The sequence below is a fragment of the Erpetoichthys calabaricus genome, chromosome 12, assembly GCF_900747795.2.
Source record: "Erpetoichthys calabaricus chromosome 12, fErpCal1.3, whole genome shotgun sequence".
NCBI lineage: Eukaryota > Metazoa > Chordata > Cladistia > Polypteriformes > Polypteridae > Erpetoichthys > Erpetoichthys calabaricus.
Genome location: NC_041405.2, coordinates 53,977,175 through 53,998,433, shown reverse-complemented (window position 1 = coordinate 53,998,433; position 21,259 = coordinate 53,977,175). Strand labels below are relative to the sequence as shown.

General features: G+C 38.8%; 1 protein-coding gene across 2 annotated transcripts in view; it reads right to left on the bottom strand.

Annotated features, from left to right (window-relative positions):
• Window positions 1-21,259, bottom strand: part of arhgap36 (Rho GTPase activating protein 36) — a 112,596-nt gene that overhangs the window by 53,693 nt on the left and 37,644 nt on the right. For both annotated transcript variants that reach the window (XM_028815549.2, XM_028815550.2), the window contains exon 2: window positions 6,464-6,620. In XM_028815549.2, the coding sequence (XP_028671382.1) occupies window positions 6,464-6,620 (157 nt within the window). The remainder of the gene's footprint in view (window positions 1-6,463; window positions 6,621-21,259) is intronic.

Here is a 21,259-nt window from a genome sequence, read left to right as displayed (position 1 = left end):
CTTACTAGGACACATGGTAGGATCTGCCCAAGAGGTAGGAATCAAATCACCTGAGGGCAGTCCCAGTGCTGCCAAGGTTAGAGAGGGTGGAAAGGAGGATCTGATGGTTGAAATAAAACTGCCAACTCCACACAGCTTTGTTGAAGAATGATTGTAAAGCAGTTAGGCCTATCAACCTTCATATTTTTGCCACTGTTGCCTGATGAGTTTCTGAGGCCCACCAAGTTATTCAACACACAGTCAAAAACCTTCAAAAGAAAATAAGGGAAACTGATGACTGTTGAGTTTTATGGCCCAAGAAATGCTTAAAAAATGAGGTATATTTTCTCCACTGTAACAAATGCTATTATTGGTCTTGTTAATATTGCAAATCCAGCATATATTGGCTTCCCATTGCCTTTCTACAATATTTTTCAATAAATGTATAAAGTACTGGAACAGCCCGTCCACCATAATGTGTAACACAGAACTGTATAAACATTCCTCAGTGGTAAAGCCAGCGCTTTCCTTATCCATTTGATTATTTTCCATTGCACTTTGAAGATTTCAGGTTCAAATATAATTTTTGATTTCATACAAATGAAACACAGCTGTCAAAATGCACATAGACCTCTAGATGACAGTGCGACTTTTCGTGTGCATATTTGTTAAATATTTCCTGAATCTTTCCAAAGCAGTTTGGTTAGTGTAGAAAATTATAATAATATTGAAACTGGAATCAGAATTATTTTGTTCAGTTGAATCAAAACTACACACCCTCTGAAATGTTTAGGGCAAAATAATCTCACAACCAGCCTTGTGATAGCCACAGAGATGTTCTGGCTCAAAAGTTACTGATATTGGTGGTTTCAGGATCACGTCTCAAGTTCCAATGCCTCAAAAAACAGCGTTGTTCCTTTGTGAAATGTTGAAAATGTTGGCTAGGAGTAGTTGCTAATGGAGTTTCTACCTTGCAGTACTTGGATCCAGGATCAAATCACCACTGCAGTTCCTCTTACTTGGGCTTGCACTTTCTCCTCATGTTCACATGAGTCTTCTCTGAACATCTGCCCTCCTAACACATTTATCTAAGTTGACTGGAAGCTCAAAACTGACCAAGTGTGAGCACAAAGAACCACAGACACATAGAATGAATATGTTGCCAAGTAATGTGGTGGAGAGTAGGACTTTAGTGACCATCAGATCTCACCTCGATGTTATTTTGTAGAATCTTGTTGAATAGCATGGATAATCATGTTGGACTGAATGGCCTGTTGTCAAAATTGTTCTAATTTGATGTACTGGCCAGCTGCTGCTCTGATTGGCTCCAACTCCTCATTGACCATTATTGGAAGAGCAGGGTCTGAAACTGGATGGCCTGTCTAATAACTTATGGATATACAACATGTATTTTGTCTTGATAGTCACACTCTGTGGTCAACTGACAAACTACCCCACTGTTTGGCAATTGCCCATTTCTTCATTAAGGATGCCTTTTGTGTTACAGTAGCTGATTATTGTGGAATGCTTTCATTGTATGTCTAGAGCATATAAAAACATAAACTTGATCCAGATGTGCGTGGAAGAAGTAGCCAAGAGATACCAATGACTTTTAGCTGAGAATCTGTTAGCAGGAGGTCCTCCCAGATGGTAAGGATAAAACATGCCCTTGGTATTATTGCCCAGACAGAAAGGACCAAATGAGAGGTTACTGTGAAGCATACTCCATTATCCCAGGGCTAATGTGGTACAGCATACTGATGGCCAATTTGTACATGCAGTTCAAGCAGTTGCCCACCATTGTATGAGGAAAAAGGGGTCTCACAAGCTGTTTGTCCTCTAAATGTTAACATTTATTGAGGGGTCATTGTGAATTGTTTTGGTAGTGGAGGTGAGAGATGTGCCAAGGTCAACACAAAAGCACTACGCTGAAATTTTAGGAATGCGCATGTTTGACATTTCTAGTCTGTAGTCCCACGAATGAGATGGGTTTACTATTAAAACCTGTAAGGTCTTTCACAAGATGCAAAAGTCTTTGTTTTTCTTTATGATTTTAGTTTTTGTTGTCCTTTCTAATAGAATAAGTCAATTTTTGATTTTCTTTTTATGATTCTGTTCATTTCTCCCTAAAATTATGCCACCCTTGCCAGGTACCAAAAAAAAAAAACTTGTGATAACATGCTGTGATTTCCATCAGCTGGCATACATGAGGACTCTGACTTCATGCACTGGTACTAGTGCCCACATGTAACAAAGAAGGCAGTGGCATGGCAGCGTGCAGTTCACCTAATCAATGCATGGTGCTACAATATCAATACATGCAGTAAATAAAACAGGAAAATTGTGAATATGCACTCAAAGATCTTCAGATCCTCCTGGCATGAAATGCTTACTTTCATGACGTTCATGCTAAGTGTTTGATAGATTAGACTGCAGGCTTTTCTTGATGGACGCTGTAAGCTTCGCACATTTAAAGTCTGGCATAGTTTGGCTTACCTGCAACAAGGATCACACAGTCCAATCAAACAGATTTACAAATCCTGCCAATTCTGGTTGGATTTGTGAAATGGAAGTGTGTTTTCCCAGTAGCATTTATTTGCTGTCTTGTGATAGTCTTTTCCTTGCACCAAATAACAGTAAGTGCTTCAGTAAATCACTACAAGAGCTACATCAAAACTGATGTTTGAAATGAATATGTTTTCAGACATTTGTCAGATTTGTTCTGTTCCCGATATTTAATTAGTTTGAAATAGTCAATTCCACAGCACCAATTTGCAAGCCAAGGTCACAAGAGCTAAGTCAATGGTTTTTCATGGGTAGCTGGTGGAAATGGCATTAATGTTGTATTAATAACTAGGCCTGCAACATTATTGGGTTAGGTGAGTGGCTTCCAGGGTCAGGCCTGGTGGACTGCAGGTTTTGTTCCCTTTGGTCCATCACTATTTAAATAGCTGGACTTTTTCCTTTCTTATTCTGTTTTTTAAAAAAAGAGAATTAGTGTGTTATCCATCCATCCATTTTCCAACCCGCTGAATCCGAACACAGGGGTCTGCTGGAGCCAATCCCAGCCAACACAGGGCACAAGGCAGGAACCAATCCCGGGCAGGGTGCCAACCCACCGCAGGACACACACAAACACACCAAGCACACACTAGGGCCAATTTAGAATCGCCAATCCACCTAACCTGCATGTCTTTGGACTGTGGGAGGAAACCGGAGCGCCCGGAGGAAACCCACGCAGACACGGGGAGAACATGCAAACTCCACGCAAGGGAGGATCCGGGAAGCGAACCCAGGTCCCCAGGTCTCCCAATTGCGAGGCAGCAGCGCTACCCACTGCGCCACCGTGCCGCCCTCAGTGTGTTATTCACATGCATAAGAAATGTGTATTTTTGCCATAGTTTTAGATTCTTAACTTCTGTTTCGTGTTTTTCTATTAATTCATCTGTATGGCTTGCTCTCTTAATTTTCTGCTCTGCTAGTTGTTTGCTGTCATTGTTAGAATACACCTGGGCAAATAACATTGAATGCTGAAAGGTTTAACATCAGAAATTTCAAAACTGCACTTACTAGGCTTTATTAGAGTGTAGCAGGAATGAATGTGTGATATATGAAGATAATCTGGTGCTGTTTATATCTATATCTTTTTTCAAGATATAGTCATCATCATGCCGTGTGATGCCGTCAAACGCTTGGGATGTTTTCAGAACAGGTGGGCTTTGGAACACTTTTGTAACGCGAGTGAGCGGCTTTCTCTTTTCACAGCTTTGACCACCTAGCAGCTCGCTTAAAATGTGCAACTAGCTTGACCATAGCCTCTAGAATGTGTATAATACATTTCCAAAATAGCAGGGACACAATAACTTGGTTTATAATAATTTGTAAACAGTAACTGTCGAGATGGGACCCATCCTTAAAGAGCAATCTAAGGAATTTTTAACTTATTTTTACTATTTTTTAATTCAATACAACACAACAGTTCTTCTGAAGTGAACATGAAAAACAAGCACAAACATGAACGTCACAATAACATTTATTGTCAGGAATACGCTTTTAATGTTATCAAAAATTTAGAACGTGGTATTTAAGGATAAAAAAAAAATCTCTAGATTTTTCTTTTAAATATTCTTACGTGAAAGGAGATATTTTATATTATTTTTAGGTATTTTATGACAACTGTTTTAAAAGAGTGAAACTTTATTTTTGATAATATGAGTTTTGCTTTTGTATACTGTAATCTTTTTTTTGTCATCATGCAGGTATTTTCGTTTTTAAAATAAATGTTGACTCTTATGTATTTTTTGTTAAAAGTATTATTAGGCAATACTTTGGATATATATATGTATACCTGCAGCTACCAAATAATAGTAATAATAATAATAAATTTTATTTGGTAATGTACACTAAAATTGGCAGCTTGTCATCATCCAATGAGCCATTTATTTTTTTTTCTTGAGGGAAATTATCATCATTATTATTATTATTATTATTATTATTATTATTATCATCATCATCAGTAGTAGTAGTAGCAGCAGAAGAATTTAACTTTTTCAGGTGTCTGGTTATTTACCAGTGGCAGTGCTACTTTGACTGACACTGAAGTAGCAGCAGTCTTCCATCGCTCTTTGTCGTTTGCCTTGGCGTCTACTCTGCTCATTGTTAATTGTCAGTATTAGGACACCACAAAGGGAACAAACTCCACAGACAAAAAGGTGAGTTAATAGGAAAATCACAAAAGGGAGCTATGAACTTACAACTGTGGCAAAAATGTGAATGTTTTTAAATTTCTCACAAGTGAAAATCTTACATTACTTCTCTTTTCTAAATGTAGAATAGGAGAAGAAAAAACAAACAAATTAAATAATCATATAAATTAGTGGAAAAACGACTCACTGCTTGGAACAAAAAACTGCATCCATTGGGGTCCCTGAGGACTGGGATTGGAAACCACTGGCTTAGACTGTGCCATTGCTACGGTCACTTTAGTAGATGTCATAACTAGCTTCAGTTATACAGAACATTCAGGTGAACACATCTCCTATAGTTGTCATCAAGAGAAAGAATTTAAACAAAGAACTGATAACAAAAATTGTTTCACCTACGATGTATATCAGTTTATTCAGAAATAATTGCCCACAGAATATGGTGAAATCAGTCCTTAATGAAGTTCTAAGTTCACTGTTGGGTCCATACTCTGGCACTGAAGCGGTGGGGACGGTTGGCTGTGCTGAGGGACAGGCGTGTTTAGGATACTCAGGTTTTTACTCCACCCACGAGCAGTTCTGAAATGATTTGTAAAAGTGTGCGCGCGTGTTTGTGTGTGGGAACCAATCGATGGCACATATCCTAACTGTCCAACTAACGACAAGGTGGCCTGGAGAAGGTGATCATCAGGTTTATATTGTAATGTTCATTGCACACTGCCAGAATGGTCCAAATGAACAGAATTTTTAAAAGAGTGAGGTGAGGAAATGTTTTGCTTGAACAAACACACAAAAGAGTAAAATGATTCTATAATGTGAAGTTCATCAAAACCAAAATACTAACCAGAATCTGAAGTTAAAAAAAGCAGAAGTCTTAACAAGAAGGTTTACCTAACTACTCTAATTTATGATAGTAATGAATCGTCAGAATAATGCTGTATTCACGTGGTATGGGAATTTTCAGCGTTCCTACTTCTGACGTCTCACCTTCCCATTTCATTGGATTTGCTGTTGATCTACAAATTGCCCCTGTAAGAACCAGCATCCTGAAGGCTGTTCATGTGAAAGCCCCCACTTTAACATGTATGTTTCCCATCCGTCCCAGAGTGAGTGCAATATAAGTGGTCTTGTGTGCCTATCTGGATGAGATATTGGAACAGCTTAGTTATGAGCTAAACAAGAGACTCTGATGGAGTGAGTGGTCTCCTCTCATTTGTCAGACTTCTTCTACTCTTATGCCTTTATGTTCCTATCAATCACATGGCAAAATAGCAACCAGACAGACAAAATGGTGGCACCCATGAAAAAACAAATGACAATACATTGTGACAATACATTGATGTAGTCAACATAGCAATAACAATATAAACTCGTTAATATAAGAATTAAAGAGCACATGGAAACAAATACAAATAAAATTAAAGACACCTTCCTAACACAAATTGAACTGCATGCACAGTCTTCCTCTGAATATTAATGGACACAAAAGATCTTAAAACACAAGAAAACAATATTATCCTGCATTCCTTTCATAAGTATTATTTTGTTAAATCTGTCAATATATTTCCAGTCCTGTTCCTGAAGAAATGTTCTACCTCTCAGTCATGAAGTGTTTAGTTAAATGACTACTTTTAATAAGTTAAACACACACCCACAGTTCCCTGGGGTCATTACATGACAGGGTCAAATTCCAGATTTCATCCTCTGTGTGATCATATGTTATTTTGGACAGATTGTGCCCAGTATAAAAGTAGCTGCATAGCAAAGACAATCACTTGTACCTTTGGAAATCAGGAGGTTATTGCTAAAGCCTTTCTCACGAAGATGAAAGAAAGCAATTTCTTGTAGTCTGTCTCTCTCCAGCTCCGAAAGGTCCTGAATGAAGACTGGTTCAAACTTAAAACTCTGCCCCAGCATACTGAAACTTCCCTTCTTCACCTGCAATGCAAAGAAAATCCTGGAATTATGGACTCATACTGCCCAAATGCTGGTAAAAAGCATGAGGAATGGTGGTCTTTACTTCGGTTATATTGACAGTAAGGGTTTCTTCAATACCACCATTTATCAGAATGAAATAAAAATGAATGAACCGTATCTTATATATAAAAAATATGTTGTTTAGGTCGTAAATGGCAAATCCCACCTTAAGTGTGAACAGCATTTCAGACAACCATAACAGACAAAGTGTGAACAGCATTTCAGACAACCATAACAGACAGAGTGGGTATGGAGGGTAAGAATCTCCTAAGTTACACGCAATTCCAGCCTGTTGATGAAGGCTGATTGTAAACCAAACTATTGCACTTAGAAAGAAAAAACACATTTGACTAATGGCATTGCCTTCTCCATAAAGTTTTGGGTTTCATGTGTCCATCTTCAGTTTTGCTTACATGGAAAAAACCTCATAAGAACATAAGCACAAATCCTTTCCACTGATATTTTTAATTATCATCTTAACCTTTGTGATGTCTTAATATTCTGTACCAGTAACGGCGCACTGCACGATAACGTGTAGTGAATACACTTGACTTAAGCATTCATACTCTTGAGTTTTCATCCTCTATCTCTGTATGTTTAGCATTTATTTGCTCAGAGGTTGATGCGCTTGCTGTTTCCTGAGCAGCTCTTCTTTTCTCCACCCTAGTGGCCGCTTCTTCTCTTCTTTCATCAGCATCTTTTCACGTCAAAACTGATTAAGTCAGTGTTTGTGTTGCAATTACTTAGTATGTTTTCGTTAATTTTTCACTTAAGCTAGCACTTAAGTCTTCAATCTGCCTCAAGAATGATTTAAGATTTGAAGAGGTAGGAGAAGTGACAGTGAAGGTGGTAGGGATGAGAACGGCACCCGTACACATGCATTGCACGGCCGCTGCCAAGAGTTGATTCTACAATAAAATTAAATAAAACTAAAAAGAGGAATAACCTTGGAGGTCAATCATCACCTGAAAGCGGATAGTAGACCTCATGTAGTAGATTTGTACCAAATTTCAAGTCAATAGGTCAAACGGTTTGCGAGCTACAGGTGATTTAAAATCCTGGACAGACAAACGGACAGCCACGGTACCGTATTACTGTATATAAGAAGATACTCCCCTTGTCCTTAGGGTCAAAAATAACTTACTGTCACCACATCCCTTTTAGAAAAGCCACCTAACTTAATTTTAATCTTTAAATAAATTTTATATGAAAAAAATGGTCTCCCATGCATTAAGAACTTGGTAAATAACTTTTTTTCTGTTTTACAGTATAGGGGACTGTCCTTATTTAAAACACGTTCCTCATTTGTACTACAGGTCTCAATCATTGATTTTTTTACTTTATTATTGTTGTTTTGATATTGTGATTATTGTATTATTACTACCATTTTTAAATATTCTACATAAAGTAAAAAGTGATTACTCTGACAAGAAGAAAGGGCACATTGACAAATATGAACATTTCAGTGAAGTTCATTGAAGGGAGGCCCTCCATGTTCATCATTTCCTGCACAATTTTTCAATGGCTGGTGGAATAAAAATGTGGCAGGTTGGGGAACTAGCCTTGGCACTGGCAGTGGCCAGTCTAGTTGGCTTTGGGCTAACCTTTAACACATTGTGTGCTGCCATCCTGCCTTGATTGTCATAGGGTAACATGGACCCTTCTACCTTGTTCTTAGATAAAAAATGTCTCTCTTTCAGCTTGACAGTCTTCAGGGAGTTCTTGATCTGAGGTTTCGACTTTGTTTTTAGTGTGTGTTAAGACATCTGTATCTTTATATACTGTATTTAGTACTTTGTATAACCTGTTCTTGCATTTTACATACAAATTTTATTACACTGCTGTATCATGATCTGGGATGTACTCTTCTTCATCAGAGATCTCCTTCACTCTCGCACCATTATTCTCTTGTTCATCCTGTACAGTATCTGAAGAAAGAAGGTCAAGAATTTTGGACATTGTACTGTCCATTCAAGCCTTGAGCAAAGTGAGGTACTGACATATGCAGCAGTTTTTAACAGTACTAGGGGGCAAAGCTCCCTGGCGCCTTTGGCACCCAATCCCCAGTTGCAGTGTAACTCGATCTTCAGCTAACCTTAAATCACCTAAATACAAACATTGGTGTTATGAATAGATAATTAATAGTTTTTAATAGTTTGTTCCTGTGAAAGAAAGTTTACTGATCAAAAATAAAAACCATGACTTTCTTGATATTAAAAACCACAACTTTCTTGATAATTTTAGTTTATAATTTAAAAACCATCACATTAAAGTTCAATAAATTCTGAAAAGAATGATACCAAACATATATATGTAGGTTTTAAAATAAGCCCGATTTAAAGCGTGACAAAAAAGTCACATAAAATCGTTGCACTTTTAGGCTTAGGATTTTATACATAGAGAGTAGATTAGTTCTGCCATTATCCACAACTCTTTCCATGAGAGAAAAACACTGCTCTCCTATGAGAAATATTTGTACTTTGATACATTGTGTGAAATGGTGTCTGTGACGGACTCGCTCAATGTGTGATGTATGGGGCCATTTTGATTCTGAATGCACAGAAGGTGCGTGCCTTTCGTGGGTAAACTAGGTCTTCCCTTAAGATACATGGTCAGGTGTTGGTGTTGGGCAATAAGCAATGCTGGATATTCACGAGAAAGATGTTCAAGCATACACACATTCTCTTTTTCTCTCACCCTGTGTATGTGTGTGTGTGTGTGTGTGAGCAAGAGTTTGTAGGAGAGTAAATTACTGGAGCACTGTTTGAAGTTATGCATGAATATGTGCTCATAGGTGATCATCATGAGACATATCAAGAATAAATTGACTCAGATTGTAATTAATCTGTATTTTTTCTTTTTATCCGCTGGGTCAAAAATTACCCAATGACAATCTTTCTACCTTGACTGTGTTCAGCATTCATAATTATACTTTGAAATTTGATTTTTCCTGCTATGAGACAAAAAAAATCAATCATTGCATTTTCATACAGAAGGAACATTGTTTAAAGTTTCATATCCACTGGGAAAGACAGAAATGGGTCATTCTTGACCCTTAAGACAACAAAAGGGTAATATTGAGGCCATTGCTTCCTACCATGAAAAGCAAAGCACAGTGGAGACAGATACACCAAGGAGTCACCAAATGGGAGGTTTTGGTGTCATCTGTCCCAGTGGGAGCTGCTCAGTTTCACAGTGCACTGATAATATAGGCCTGCAACAACTGACCATCTGCCTTGACCATGGAAGTGACCTCTGGAATTGGTTTAAAGTTACCAAGTAGGAGCTGGAGTTTTGCACATGGCTGTCTACTACGTGGCTAGTAATTCTGGCTTACAGGGGTTCAGATCCTGAGCTAGATGCTTGAATTTTCACTGATTTCCTTGTATCTCCCAAGTGTACACAGGTTAGGATAATTGGTAGGCATACATTAAATGATTATGATATGAATGAATATGGATGTGCTCTGCGCCAGATTGACAGCTTGTCCAAGACATCCCTTAAAGGGGCTCTAGCCATATCAGGGAGCCTGCCATATACAGTGGAGAAACCAGTAAGTGATGATTGCAGCCCAAATCTCACAGCAGCTTCTAAAGCGATGTGCAGTGGTGCCTCATACTTTGAACAATTCTAACTTTGAGGGTGTAGAGTTTGAACGCTAAATTCAAGAAAAATTTGATCTGGAATTCAAACGATTCTTCTACATTTGAACTGCAAGCGCAGTGAAAACACACAGCAAGAGATGGCGCTTATGCAGCAAGCATAAAACGTCATCTGCGCCCAAGTCGTCTCTCGCTCTCGCTGTGAAAGCATCTCATGTTATTCTTGTGTGCTTCCAGTGCTAAACATGCCATCCAAGAAGAGTGTGGAAGCAAGGATGCATAACAGGAAGGTTTTAGTATTGATGATTGAGATGAAAAAGGAACTTATCGCTAGGCATGTTTATGGAAGGTGACTCCCTTTCCAAACTGTAACCTCTCTCTTCATCTGCACCAGCCACACAGGACATCAGGCCCCCTCACTAAGGTACAGTATAAGCAATTTTTATTTTATTATACAGTACGTATGTATTTTATTTATTTCATGTTTTAATTTATTATTTAGGGCATTTAATTGTGTTATTTTTACCTTAAATTATGTGTATTTGCTGATTATGTTTATTGAAATGGGTATCATTTAAGGTCTGGGAACAGATTAATTCACTTTCTGTTATCTCTAATGGGGAAAACTGATTCAGACATCGAACAATTCAGAGTTCAAATGGTCTCCTGAAGCGAATTAAGTTCAAAGTACGAGGTACCACTATATGTTCATTCCTAATAGGCGTGCTGCAGTATTTTATGTCTTTATGGACTGAAGGTTCTTGGCAGCACTAGCTTCTAAATGGTACCCCAAATCTTTCTATTTCCTGAACCAGCTTTCTCCAACACGTGAGTGCAGGGAGAAAATTCTAGCCACAAAATGTTAGATTTGTTGTAATTTTAAACATTCAGGTCTAGGATTGCTGCATTGCTTTCTTTTTTATTGCAGCTTTTCCATATTTATTTGTTTTGATCTTACAGCTTAATTAAATTCAAACAGAATTGTTCACTAGGAAGAAACCAACTCTGGACAGCATGGCACACCCACCCACACTGCACATTCACCCCAACAGCATGACTTTGGACTGTGGTTGGAAATGTAAGTGAGCAGCAGGGTTAGGACTGGCACCCCGACTGGCACTGACTGAGGGACAGCTTTTATCAGAAGGCTGCTCAAACACTTCCCATGCTACATGTGCGTGAGCAGACTTGGCATGTGCTCTTCTGTCTAGCGTACCGTGGATGCAGAGAGTATTCAGACCCCTTCACTTTCTATACACTTTATTGTGTTGTAGATTTAATTTAAAACAGATACATTTGTGATTTTTACCCATTAATCTACACATACCCCATAATGGCAAACTGAAAACATATTTTCAGAAAAGTCTAAAATTGAAATCTTTGATTTATATACTGTAAGTATTCCAACCATTTGCTGTGGCACTCCAAATTGTGGTCAAGTGCATTCCATTTGCATTCATTCTCCTTGAGATATGTCTAGAATGTGATTGGCATACACTTGTGGCAAACTAAATTGACTGGACATCATTTAGAAAGGCACACACACCTGTGTATAGAAGGTCCCACAATTCACACTTCACGTCAAGACAAAGACAACGCCATCAAGTCCAAGAAACTCCATAGACCTCTGTCATCAAATTGTTGTGAATTGTAGATCGGTTCTGTAAAATTGTGTTTTAATATCCAACTAGCACTACTAAAAAAGCCTCCACACCACATAGAAGTCATATAAAAATTAAAACCGACAGAGAAGTAAACATTTTTAGTAAGTTCAAACTTTTCTTGAGCCTTGCACTCACACTGTAAGCCACCATCTCATTGCTGCTGTAGCACATAAAGTTACAAAGAGTGTGAAGTTCAAATCAATGTCCCACCGTCAAAATGTAAAAGTGGCAGCAGCAGCACGGCTGGGAATAGAAGCAAAAACTAATTCAGCCCAGGTAGGTGCTAAAGAAAGGTCTTTTACCTGGGCCTTCAGACTTGGTTTGGTTTCTGGAAGGAGATAAAGGCATTCTTTCTGTTCTCATTTGTTTATGTTTTGTTGAGTGTGATCCATTTTTAACTACTACATACAGCAGGAAAAACTCCAAAAATAATCTTCATCAGTCGGCCCTGGCATGCAACAGGAAATAGGGAGGAAGCAGCCCCCAATGCAAAGAAGCCGCACCCTCCACACTTCACCATTCAGCATCAATGTCCATAAAGAAGGGACAACAGAAAAATGGAAAGCAAAAACAAAGATTAAAGAAGGATCCTGCCGATATATCATGCCGATTCTGCTGTCACGCAGTAGGAAGGGTTATGTAATGCTGGTTAGGGAACCGTCCATACCAAAATTAAAACCTGGCCTGCCTTTCAAGCCTGGTGTGTTTCACTGAAGCGACTTAGACGATTCATTTACAACAGCATTCAGGTTATAAATGTAGTATGAGAGGCTCCTTGCTGCTTCTTTCAAGCTCATGCATGTAGCTACAGACTATAATATACAGTAAATGTCCTCTATGTGTTTTTGTGCATTCTATAATTTTTTAACACAATCATTCTGTGTTTCTGCTTCATTTTTCATTGTGACTTATTTTTTGTAAAGTTTAACCAATTAGTTTTTGTCTAATTTTTTTTTTTACGTGGCACTCTGTTTAGTCACATGTGTTGGCATCTGTTGCATTGCTGTCATCAATGAATGCGACGTTACAAATAAATGTGAATGTTTAGACATTCACAATGCCTCAATGGATGAATCTATGTCTCTCAAGTTTTAGCATGTTAGCTTATCCTCCAAGTAGCCTCTACTGCTAGGTTTTCCTGGTTCTTTGGACTTTCATCTTTGACATCTGATTAATATTTTGCCCTTTGGTTTCTGGTGACCTAGTTATTTCTGATCTTTACAGTTTTGACTGACCACATCTTTTGCCTGCGTATATCATCTTCTAGTCTTTTAACTTCCTCATAATGATTCTCAGACACTAAATGTGTCTGACAACACAGATATCTTTAAAAAGGGATCCCTCGTGGCTGGTCTAAGGTTTGTCTGCAGGGTACCAGTGATCCTCTAAGCCCATGGTTTGGAGAGGCTCGCTCCTTGGTTGAATTCTTCTCCTTGACTGTGTTGTTGGCCGTTTTTTTTTTTTTTTTTAGCACCACAGTAGCAAGCAGCACCCAGCCGCTCAGATGTGTATTCCATTTCTTGTGCATTTGCAGCTTGTGTAATGCATGAGGCAGATTTAATTTTCAAATTGTGTGTGTCATGATGTATTCCATTAGGCTGGGGTATTCAGGTGTGTGTCTGTTAACTTAACAGGGCAGTTCTGTTCTGTGAGTGGTGCAATTAGAAAGAGGGACGTCCTTGTGTCCTCGGTTGTCAGCTGCTTTATTGAACTTAAGTACTGAATTAGTATCATTTCCTTTTAAATGTTAAGATACCCAGAACTTAACAGTCTCCTTTCTGCATCAGTGGACAGACACACAGCTGTTGTTTGCATGTATTTGCTTATTACTATAAAAAGATTTAATTAGGCCTCAGTATCAAGTAAGGAATGGTCCTTTTGATGTTAATTTCTGTTTTACTGTTTTATTGTTTTCTGTGAACAGCAACATGGGCATCGTTAAATTAACATGTAACATGTATTTTTGAAAACACCATTTCAGCATATACACTGTCACGCATGTGCATATAAGGGACAGCTTAAGGGTTCTAGTGATTGTAATTCCTCACCACTCCAGGGGTTGGCGCTGTGTCCTAATGCCTTTTCTCTTCCTCCCTTTGCAGACCACAAAATTGATGGCTATAAAATCACTGATGTCACTTCCTGAACCAGCCTTTTCCTGTCAGAAGGACTGAAAACGGGAAGATCAGACAACATGAATTAATTTTGCATCTGGATTCGCGCCTGAGAAGACATTCTCATGATTATTTTGAATTTGTGGTTGTTGTTTTGCCAACAATTATATGGGGATTGTCATTTAGGGGCACCAACACTTTATGATCTCTTTTGTCTTTTGTTACAACACCTTTGATGTTTGGAGTACTGGGAGTTTTATCCAGCGTACCAGCAGTGCTTTAATTCATCCAGTACTCACCAGTATGCAGCACCAGCACTTCTGCATGTTATTCTTTGAAGTATGGTGACTTTTTCTTTCAGTACTCCATACCAGCACTTCTCACAACTCCTCGGTACTATAATGCCTCACATGTTAGCTAGCATCTACCTCCCGGGAAAAGTAATGAGGGGGACTCCCCACCTTACCCTGCCCTCCAAGCTACCATTTTGCTGGGCCCTATCTTTCCTATGTATGAGGGGAAGCTACACCAACCTGAAGAATATGAAGTCCCAGGAGTGTTACCTCTTCTTTTTTTTCCCCACTTCAATCACTGCCTTTAAGGGTTACCCTAACACTACTACAGTTCATTTAGCACTGGTGATTTTGTGGAGAACAAGAGGGTGCCACTTGCTGCTTATTGGTCCATTTCTTTTAGCTGTGGGTAGTCTTCCCACCCTGTCATAGATAGGAAAATAAATTGGTTATCTGGGCCTGCGGTGAAGTCTAACTCATTAACTGTCGTGCCCATTTTTGTTTGCTTATTTCGTATTACATTTATTTTGATTAACAGTGCACTTACTACATGAACATTCTTCCAGTCATCTGATAACTAGATATTCTGTTACATACTGTATATATTCGCATTTAAGTTCTCCTGCGGATAAGTCGGGGCTTGTTTTTACAGTATAATTTCCGGTATTTTTTAATGTCGGTCGTATAAGTCAAATGTGGAAAACTGACGCTATTGGTCCAAGAAATTACAATATGCTAATGCCCACCTGAGAGAGTAACCACGGAGCACACTGACTTTTTTACTATGTATTGTGCCTACGTGACCACATGGTAATACCCGAACTATTGTGAAGCGATGTTTGCACTGATTTGTGTTTTTTGTATCTCACACTCTCATAAACCTTTATTGTAAGAGCATCCCTTATCTACAATGGAGCGTTCGATCAGAAGAAAATATGATACTGGTTTTAAATTTAAAGACGTTGAAGTGGCAAAAGAAATTGGTAACTCCGCTGCTGCAACAAAAATCGATATGTCTGAGAAACTGGTGTGAGATTGGAGGAAGCAAGAAGATGTAAAAAAAAAAAATTTAAGTGTCGTACTTTTGAACAGGCATATAAGTCGGGGTTTGATTTTATGATCGATTTTTCAGGTTTCATGACCCGACTTATATGCAAGTATATACAGTAATTATACTGAAAAATAAATTTCAGATCTCTTACCACTTTAGACCTTTAGTCTACCAGGATATGACCTGCAGAACACATGCTAGTGTGCCACATCGATATTCAGACCTCCTGTCCCACTTCAGACTAGGACACTAAATCAAAGCATCTTTAGGCCCCACCTTTCAATCCAACTTCATTTTTAATGACTTCAGCATTTTTTTGTGCATGCAGTGTTACACTTATTTTCTCACTGTTAACAGCACAGGCTTCTGAAGAAGCTTGTTCAGGTTCACTGTGGCAGTCAGTGCTGAGGTTTGGACCTACAATTCACTTTGGAAGCAACAACCAGAGAGAGCAGGCTTTCAAAATTAGGCTGTTAGTTTATTCATCCAAGTAACTCTTCATTAAATACAGTAGCTCCTTTCATGGTAAGCAATATCCCGAAGTTGGTCGAAACTTAAGGTTCTAGCAGTCATGTGTTGCTTTGCTTCCTTCATGAACGTGATGTTTCCAACCTGGAAGAGGAACCATGACTCAGCAGTCTCAACCCGCCTCTATGCCCACTGACACTCCCACATAGTGGGCACTTTGAAAGGATCTCTGCAGTGGTCGGGTTTCATCTTTTGTACCATGCGAATGGGAACACTGGGAACACCGTTTTAAAGACACCATGGCCATAGTAAATAGGCTGCTACCCATTTTAGAACCCCACATTTTCTTTATTTATTCTGACTGCTTATTTTACAACAGAATAGCTGCAGGGACTGCTGACTCTTTTCAAGTATGATGAACTTTGCCTGCAGGCCAATTACATTTTCCTAGTGTTTTTTTCTGTACATGTCTGAAGCGCATTTCCTTTTACTTCTCTACAAATAAATGAACCATGAATCATGAGCCAGGGATTCAAAAAAACAAAAATATAGAAAAGCTCCGACACAATGCAGAAAGTGAATACAATTTACTTCTCTATTTTTGTTCACATCTGTCAATAATTTCCTGCCAACTGCTGTTTCCATGAAACTGACGCCACTTTTAGTACACACAAGAGCGATACAAGAAGCAGCCCATGACTGTTTTTTTCCCACTTCCTTGCTTAGAAAGAAGCAGCCTTTGACAATAGGCTATAAGTTCATAAGGTGGTTACTTTTCAAACACAACAGGCTTTAAAGACAGAGTGCAATGGCCAAGGACAGGCTTAGGAGACACGTGGAGGCAATGTTCCACAACGGAAACATCAGGCAGCCCTGGTAGGGCCAAATATTATTAAAAGAACAAACAAGCTCAATGGCATTTTACTGTGGAATTGAGAAGCAGACACAAATAACAGCAGTGAGATTAGGAAAATACCAAGGAGGATGAAGAAGGGCAAATCCTGTCAAAAGCCAGAGTTTCTTTATTTGAAGCCATTCTGTAGTAGATTTACTTTGATGTTTAGGGTCATTGTCCTGCTGAATCATCCAACTTCTGTTGAACTTCAGCTGGCAGACAAACCTTTACATTATCCTGTAGGATTTCTTGATAAACTTAGGAGTTCATTTTCCCCTCTAAATATTGGGAAGCTATGCAGGCCGCAACACAGTAATGCAGGCCCCAATTCATGACATCCCTTCAACATACTTCATTGCCGGAATGATCTTTTCATGTTGGTGTGTGGTGCCCTTTTTCCACCCTTTCTATCACTGTGGAGTGTCAAGGTGGTCTTTGGCAAACTTCATTTCCAGAGCTAGGTTTTCTTTGAAGAGCAATGGCTTGCTCCTTGGTGTCCTGAAATGGACACCATTCCTGTTTCAGTGTTTTGTGTATGGTAGACTCATGGACGGAGATGTTAATCTGTTCCAATGACTCCTTTAAGCTCTAAAGTTTTTTTTTACCTCACTGAGCATTTTGCGTTGTGCCATTCGAGTCATTTTGGCTGGGCACCCACTTTTTGGGAAAGTAGCTACAGTACTAAATTGTTTCCATTTATACACAATTAGTCTAACTGTGGACTGATGAAAATATAAACTCTTTGAAATGACTTTGTAACCCTTTTCAGCATTATGCAAATCAGCAATTCGTCATTGTAGATCTTCTGAAATGTCTTATTATTGAGGTATGCATCACTTCAGCACATGCTTCTTGTGAACAACAAACTCAAAATGACGGAGTCTTTTTTTTATTGGTCAAAATATCACTAAACCACACCTCCAATCTTGTTTCATTGGCTCGACTCCAGGTTTGCTAACTCCCGACTCCAGTTAGCTTTTGTTGAAGTTAGTTCACATACTTTTTCTTGCCTCTCTAATGTCAAAGTAATTCAGCAAGCTAAACATAGTCAAAATTTTTAAAGTAAGCAGCTTTGGTCAATCAAGACCAGGATTACCTATGAGGGTGGCATGGTTGTTGCAGTAAACAGCACTGCTGCCTCACAGATGCAAGGTCCTAAATTTGAACCCCATGCTCTATGAACATCATGTCTGCACGGAGTTTGCACATTCTTCATCTATCTGCATGTGTGTTCCTCATATAATCCCATTTTTCTCCTAGGATTCCAACAGAAGTTCAAGTCGTGTAAAATGTTAACTCAAAATTGGCCTCTGTGTGAATATGCCTGTATGCAAATGATAGATATGATAAGTTTGAGGGATGGGGTGGAATTTGGGCTTGAACCCCTGCAAATATACAATATTTTATGGCAGTTTCAACTGATTGATCATACAGTACAATTGGCTATGTCGCTAGTGCAAGTGTTTTATTTCCTGCTTTTCCTTTTGTTGCCACAATAGGCTTCACCACTCCTTCATTTGAAGAATTCACAGATATAACACTAAATAGGTAATACCAAGAGAAATGTGTCTCAGTTAAGCCACCTCAGACCACCCCAAAGTGAAGTTTTGTTACTAGTCCTCATTACAGAGATGAACAAACACTTTATGGATGCTTTGTGTAATTAAGAACCACAGAAGTGTTTGTTAAGGTCTTATAACAAAATAGTAAATAAGTGTTAGATGTATTTTACAGTGTCTAAACTAAAATATTTCCATAGAATTTCTCATGGTATTTATTGCTGGACAGGTTTCCTCCAATATGATCAGACTGAGTAAATAGAAGTCAGGAGGTGGCCAAATGAGCAATGCTAAAAAGACACACACATTGCAATTAGAATTAACTCAGACACCGAAATATTGACTGCATTTGACCATGTTCCTGCCTAGGAAGATACATTATGTCATCCTTGTTAGTATTTATTAACTCAGCAACAGAAATGATTCTCTCATTTGCCAACACTGTAATGATAACTCATTCTGACCCAGGATTGCTGGCGATTTTAGTCAGAGAAACCTTGTAAGGAACCAACTTTTACCCGCATGTTCTATTTGTGGACACATCAGCCTGAACCTGCTTCACCCAAACTGTTGATGCCTTTAAATGCAAATCTGTGGCACAACTGGGCAGATCTGAACACATCTTACTTTTACCTACAAGGATGTTATCAGAAGGCAGCAGCTCTCTTATTATCAAAGCCAAAAGTTCTTGTATGTGTTTGGAGGTTGTGATTTGTTATGCTATTTAGATTTTTCTTGGGCTTCTGTAAAGTTTTCATTTCTTCATCAGGACATATAAACGATTATCTACTATGTTTATCTTTTATAGTGCCATTCATATCTATCTATCTAATCTTTGCGTAAAAAGCTGCTTCTGACCTTTAGCCTTCAATGCACTTCCCCCTTATTTCCACTGGTGTCCTTGAGCACGTGAAACACTATTAAACTGAAACCTTTGCTGGTAACAGGATGCATCAGAATGCATGGGACATAAAGCAGATGATTTTATTACAGGACAGACTCTCACAGCCACCCTAACTCACAATGGTACAATTTAGAGCCACCTAATAAGCTAATATGCATGTCTTTGGAATGTGGAGATAACAAGAGAAGACCAGCATAGATGTAAGAGAATACAGAAATGACATACAGACAATGGACTGACTGGAAATTAACTCAGATGCCTGGATCTGTGAGAGAGCACAGCTAACAAATACAACACATTTCCCTTGAAGTAGTGAGTGACCAAAAAGTCTGCAATTGGGAAGTGGCACTCCACAACATGGCCAAAGTTGCTTTAAAGTGGCTCAAGAATGAAAGGGTGGATGTGTTTGAGTGGACTGGACAAAGTCGTAATTTCAATGCAGATTAAGAATCTGAGAAATAATTTGTAATTTAAGGGCCATTTAACTTAAGGGAATGGTCTTCCAAGAACAATACTTGAAAATCACACTCCAATCACTGGGTAAAGTTGGTAGATACCCATAAAAGGCATGAAAGCTGTTAATACCTCAGAACTGACTCAAGCAAGCAGCAGATTTATTTTTGATTGCCGAAATCTAAATAAAGCACCTCTACCCCGAATATATACGCGAAGAGGATGAGGACAGAGACCGTGACCATGCCAGGTACTGAATCTACCTGTATTTCCTGTTGCTTAGGGAGATGGAGCTAATCCTGGAAGCATCAGCAACAAGGGAGGGACCAAAACAGGATGCCAGTCTATTTCAGAATACTCACAGTCACACAGAGCCCATTTGGCATTGCCAGTCAACCTAAAAAAGGCACAATGCCAAGACAGAAACCCACACAAACACAGGGAGAACATCCAGACTGGCTGTGAGGGAACGGCAATAACTTGCACCACCTAATGTGAATATATTTATTTTTAATTTAGCAAAGTTACCAGAGGATTAGACTTTTACAAGGTGCTGTATACCAGTACTACATTTTTGTACACACACCTCAAAACACTTGTGGTGATGGCATTCATATTCTTGTCACAACATCTTTTGTCCAGCTTTATATTGAGTAAGCTCTCCTAAGCTGTACCGTTTGAACTGTCCTTGCAACAATAACCCAATTTAATTTTCATAGTGCCTATAGTGAGGTCCCTTATTTGGGTGGACCTTCTCAAAGAGACATGAACTTGTGCTTGTGGTGTAGGCTTGGGGAGAAAACAGCTCTGTGGCCATTGGATCCCACTGCCATCTACCGCTCTGCCTTTTTGCATATCTTGTTTCATTTTCAAAAGTGCTGTAATATAGTGCTCCCTATTAAAAGGTGCTATATAATCTAAAGACTAATTATTTCCGCAGTGCTTTCACTTTCCACTTAGTCCTGTGAATGCCGCCTGGAGTGCTGGCCTCACCCCTCTCAATACTCAAATGATTTTGTGAGGACACCAACCTGTCAAAAATGACAGGTGCACCATAATTACAAAGTAACAAACGTGCGGCTCATCCCAAAGCCTTACAGCCAGTCGTTCAGAGACAGATGACCTTGTCTGACTACTCAATTCACATGGAGGACAATTCATACCAAAGTTATAAATAAGCCAGCATTAAATCAAGTAATTGAAAAAATACATTCAGCATTGAGCCAAGACTATTTCTGGCATCAAGAGACACAAAGCAGTCAATGAGCATAGCTAAAATAAAATAAATAAGTGCTCAAGATTTATGCATTTGTTTATATCTTCAAACTTTAATATCATATATTTACAACTTGGTTACGAATAGCACTCCAGTGGGTGGAAAAAAAAACAAAAACATGTCTGCTCAAAACCGCTTTTATACTCTCTGGACAACTTGGAGTGATTTCATATGGCGATGTTGACACTGCTGTGAAGCCTCCCACCCCAAAATTCAGATCTAAGCCAAAGCCTTTGACCTCTTCGGCATTCTCAGATGTACATTCTAATATCTGGTCAGTTGTGCCTCACTGCCTGCTTTTATTTTCAGTCTCTGCCTTTC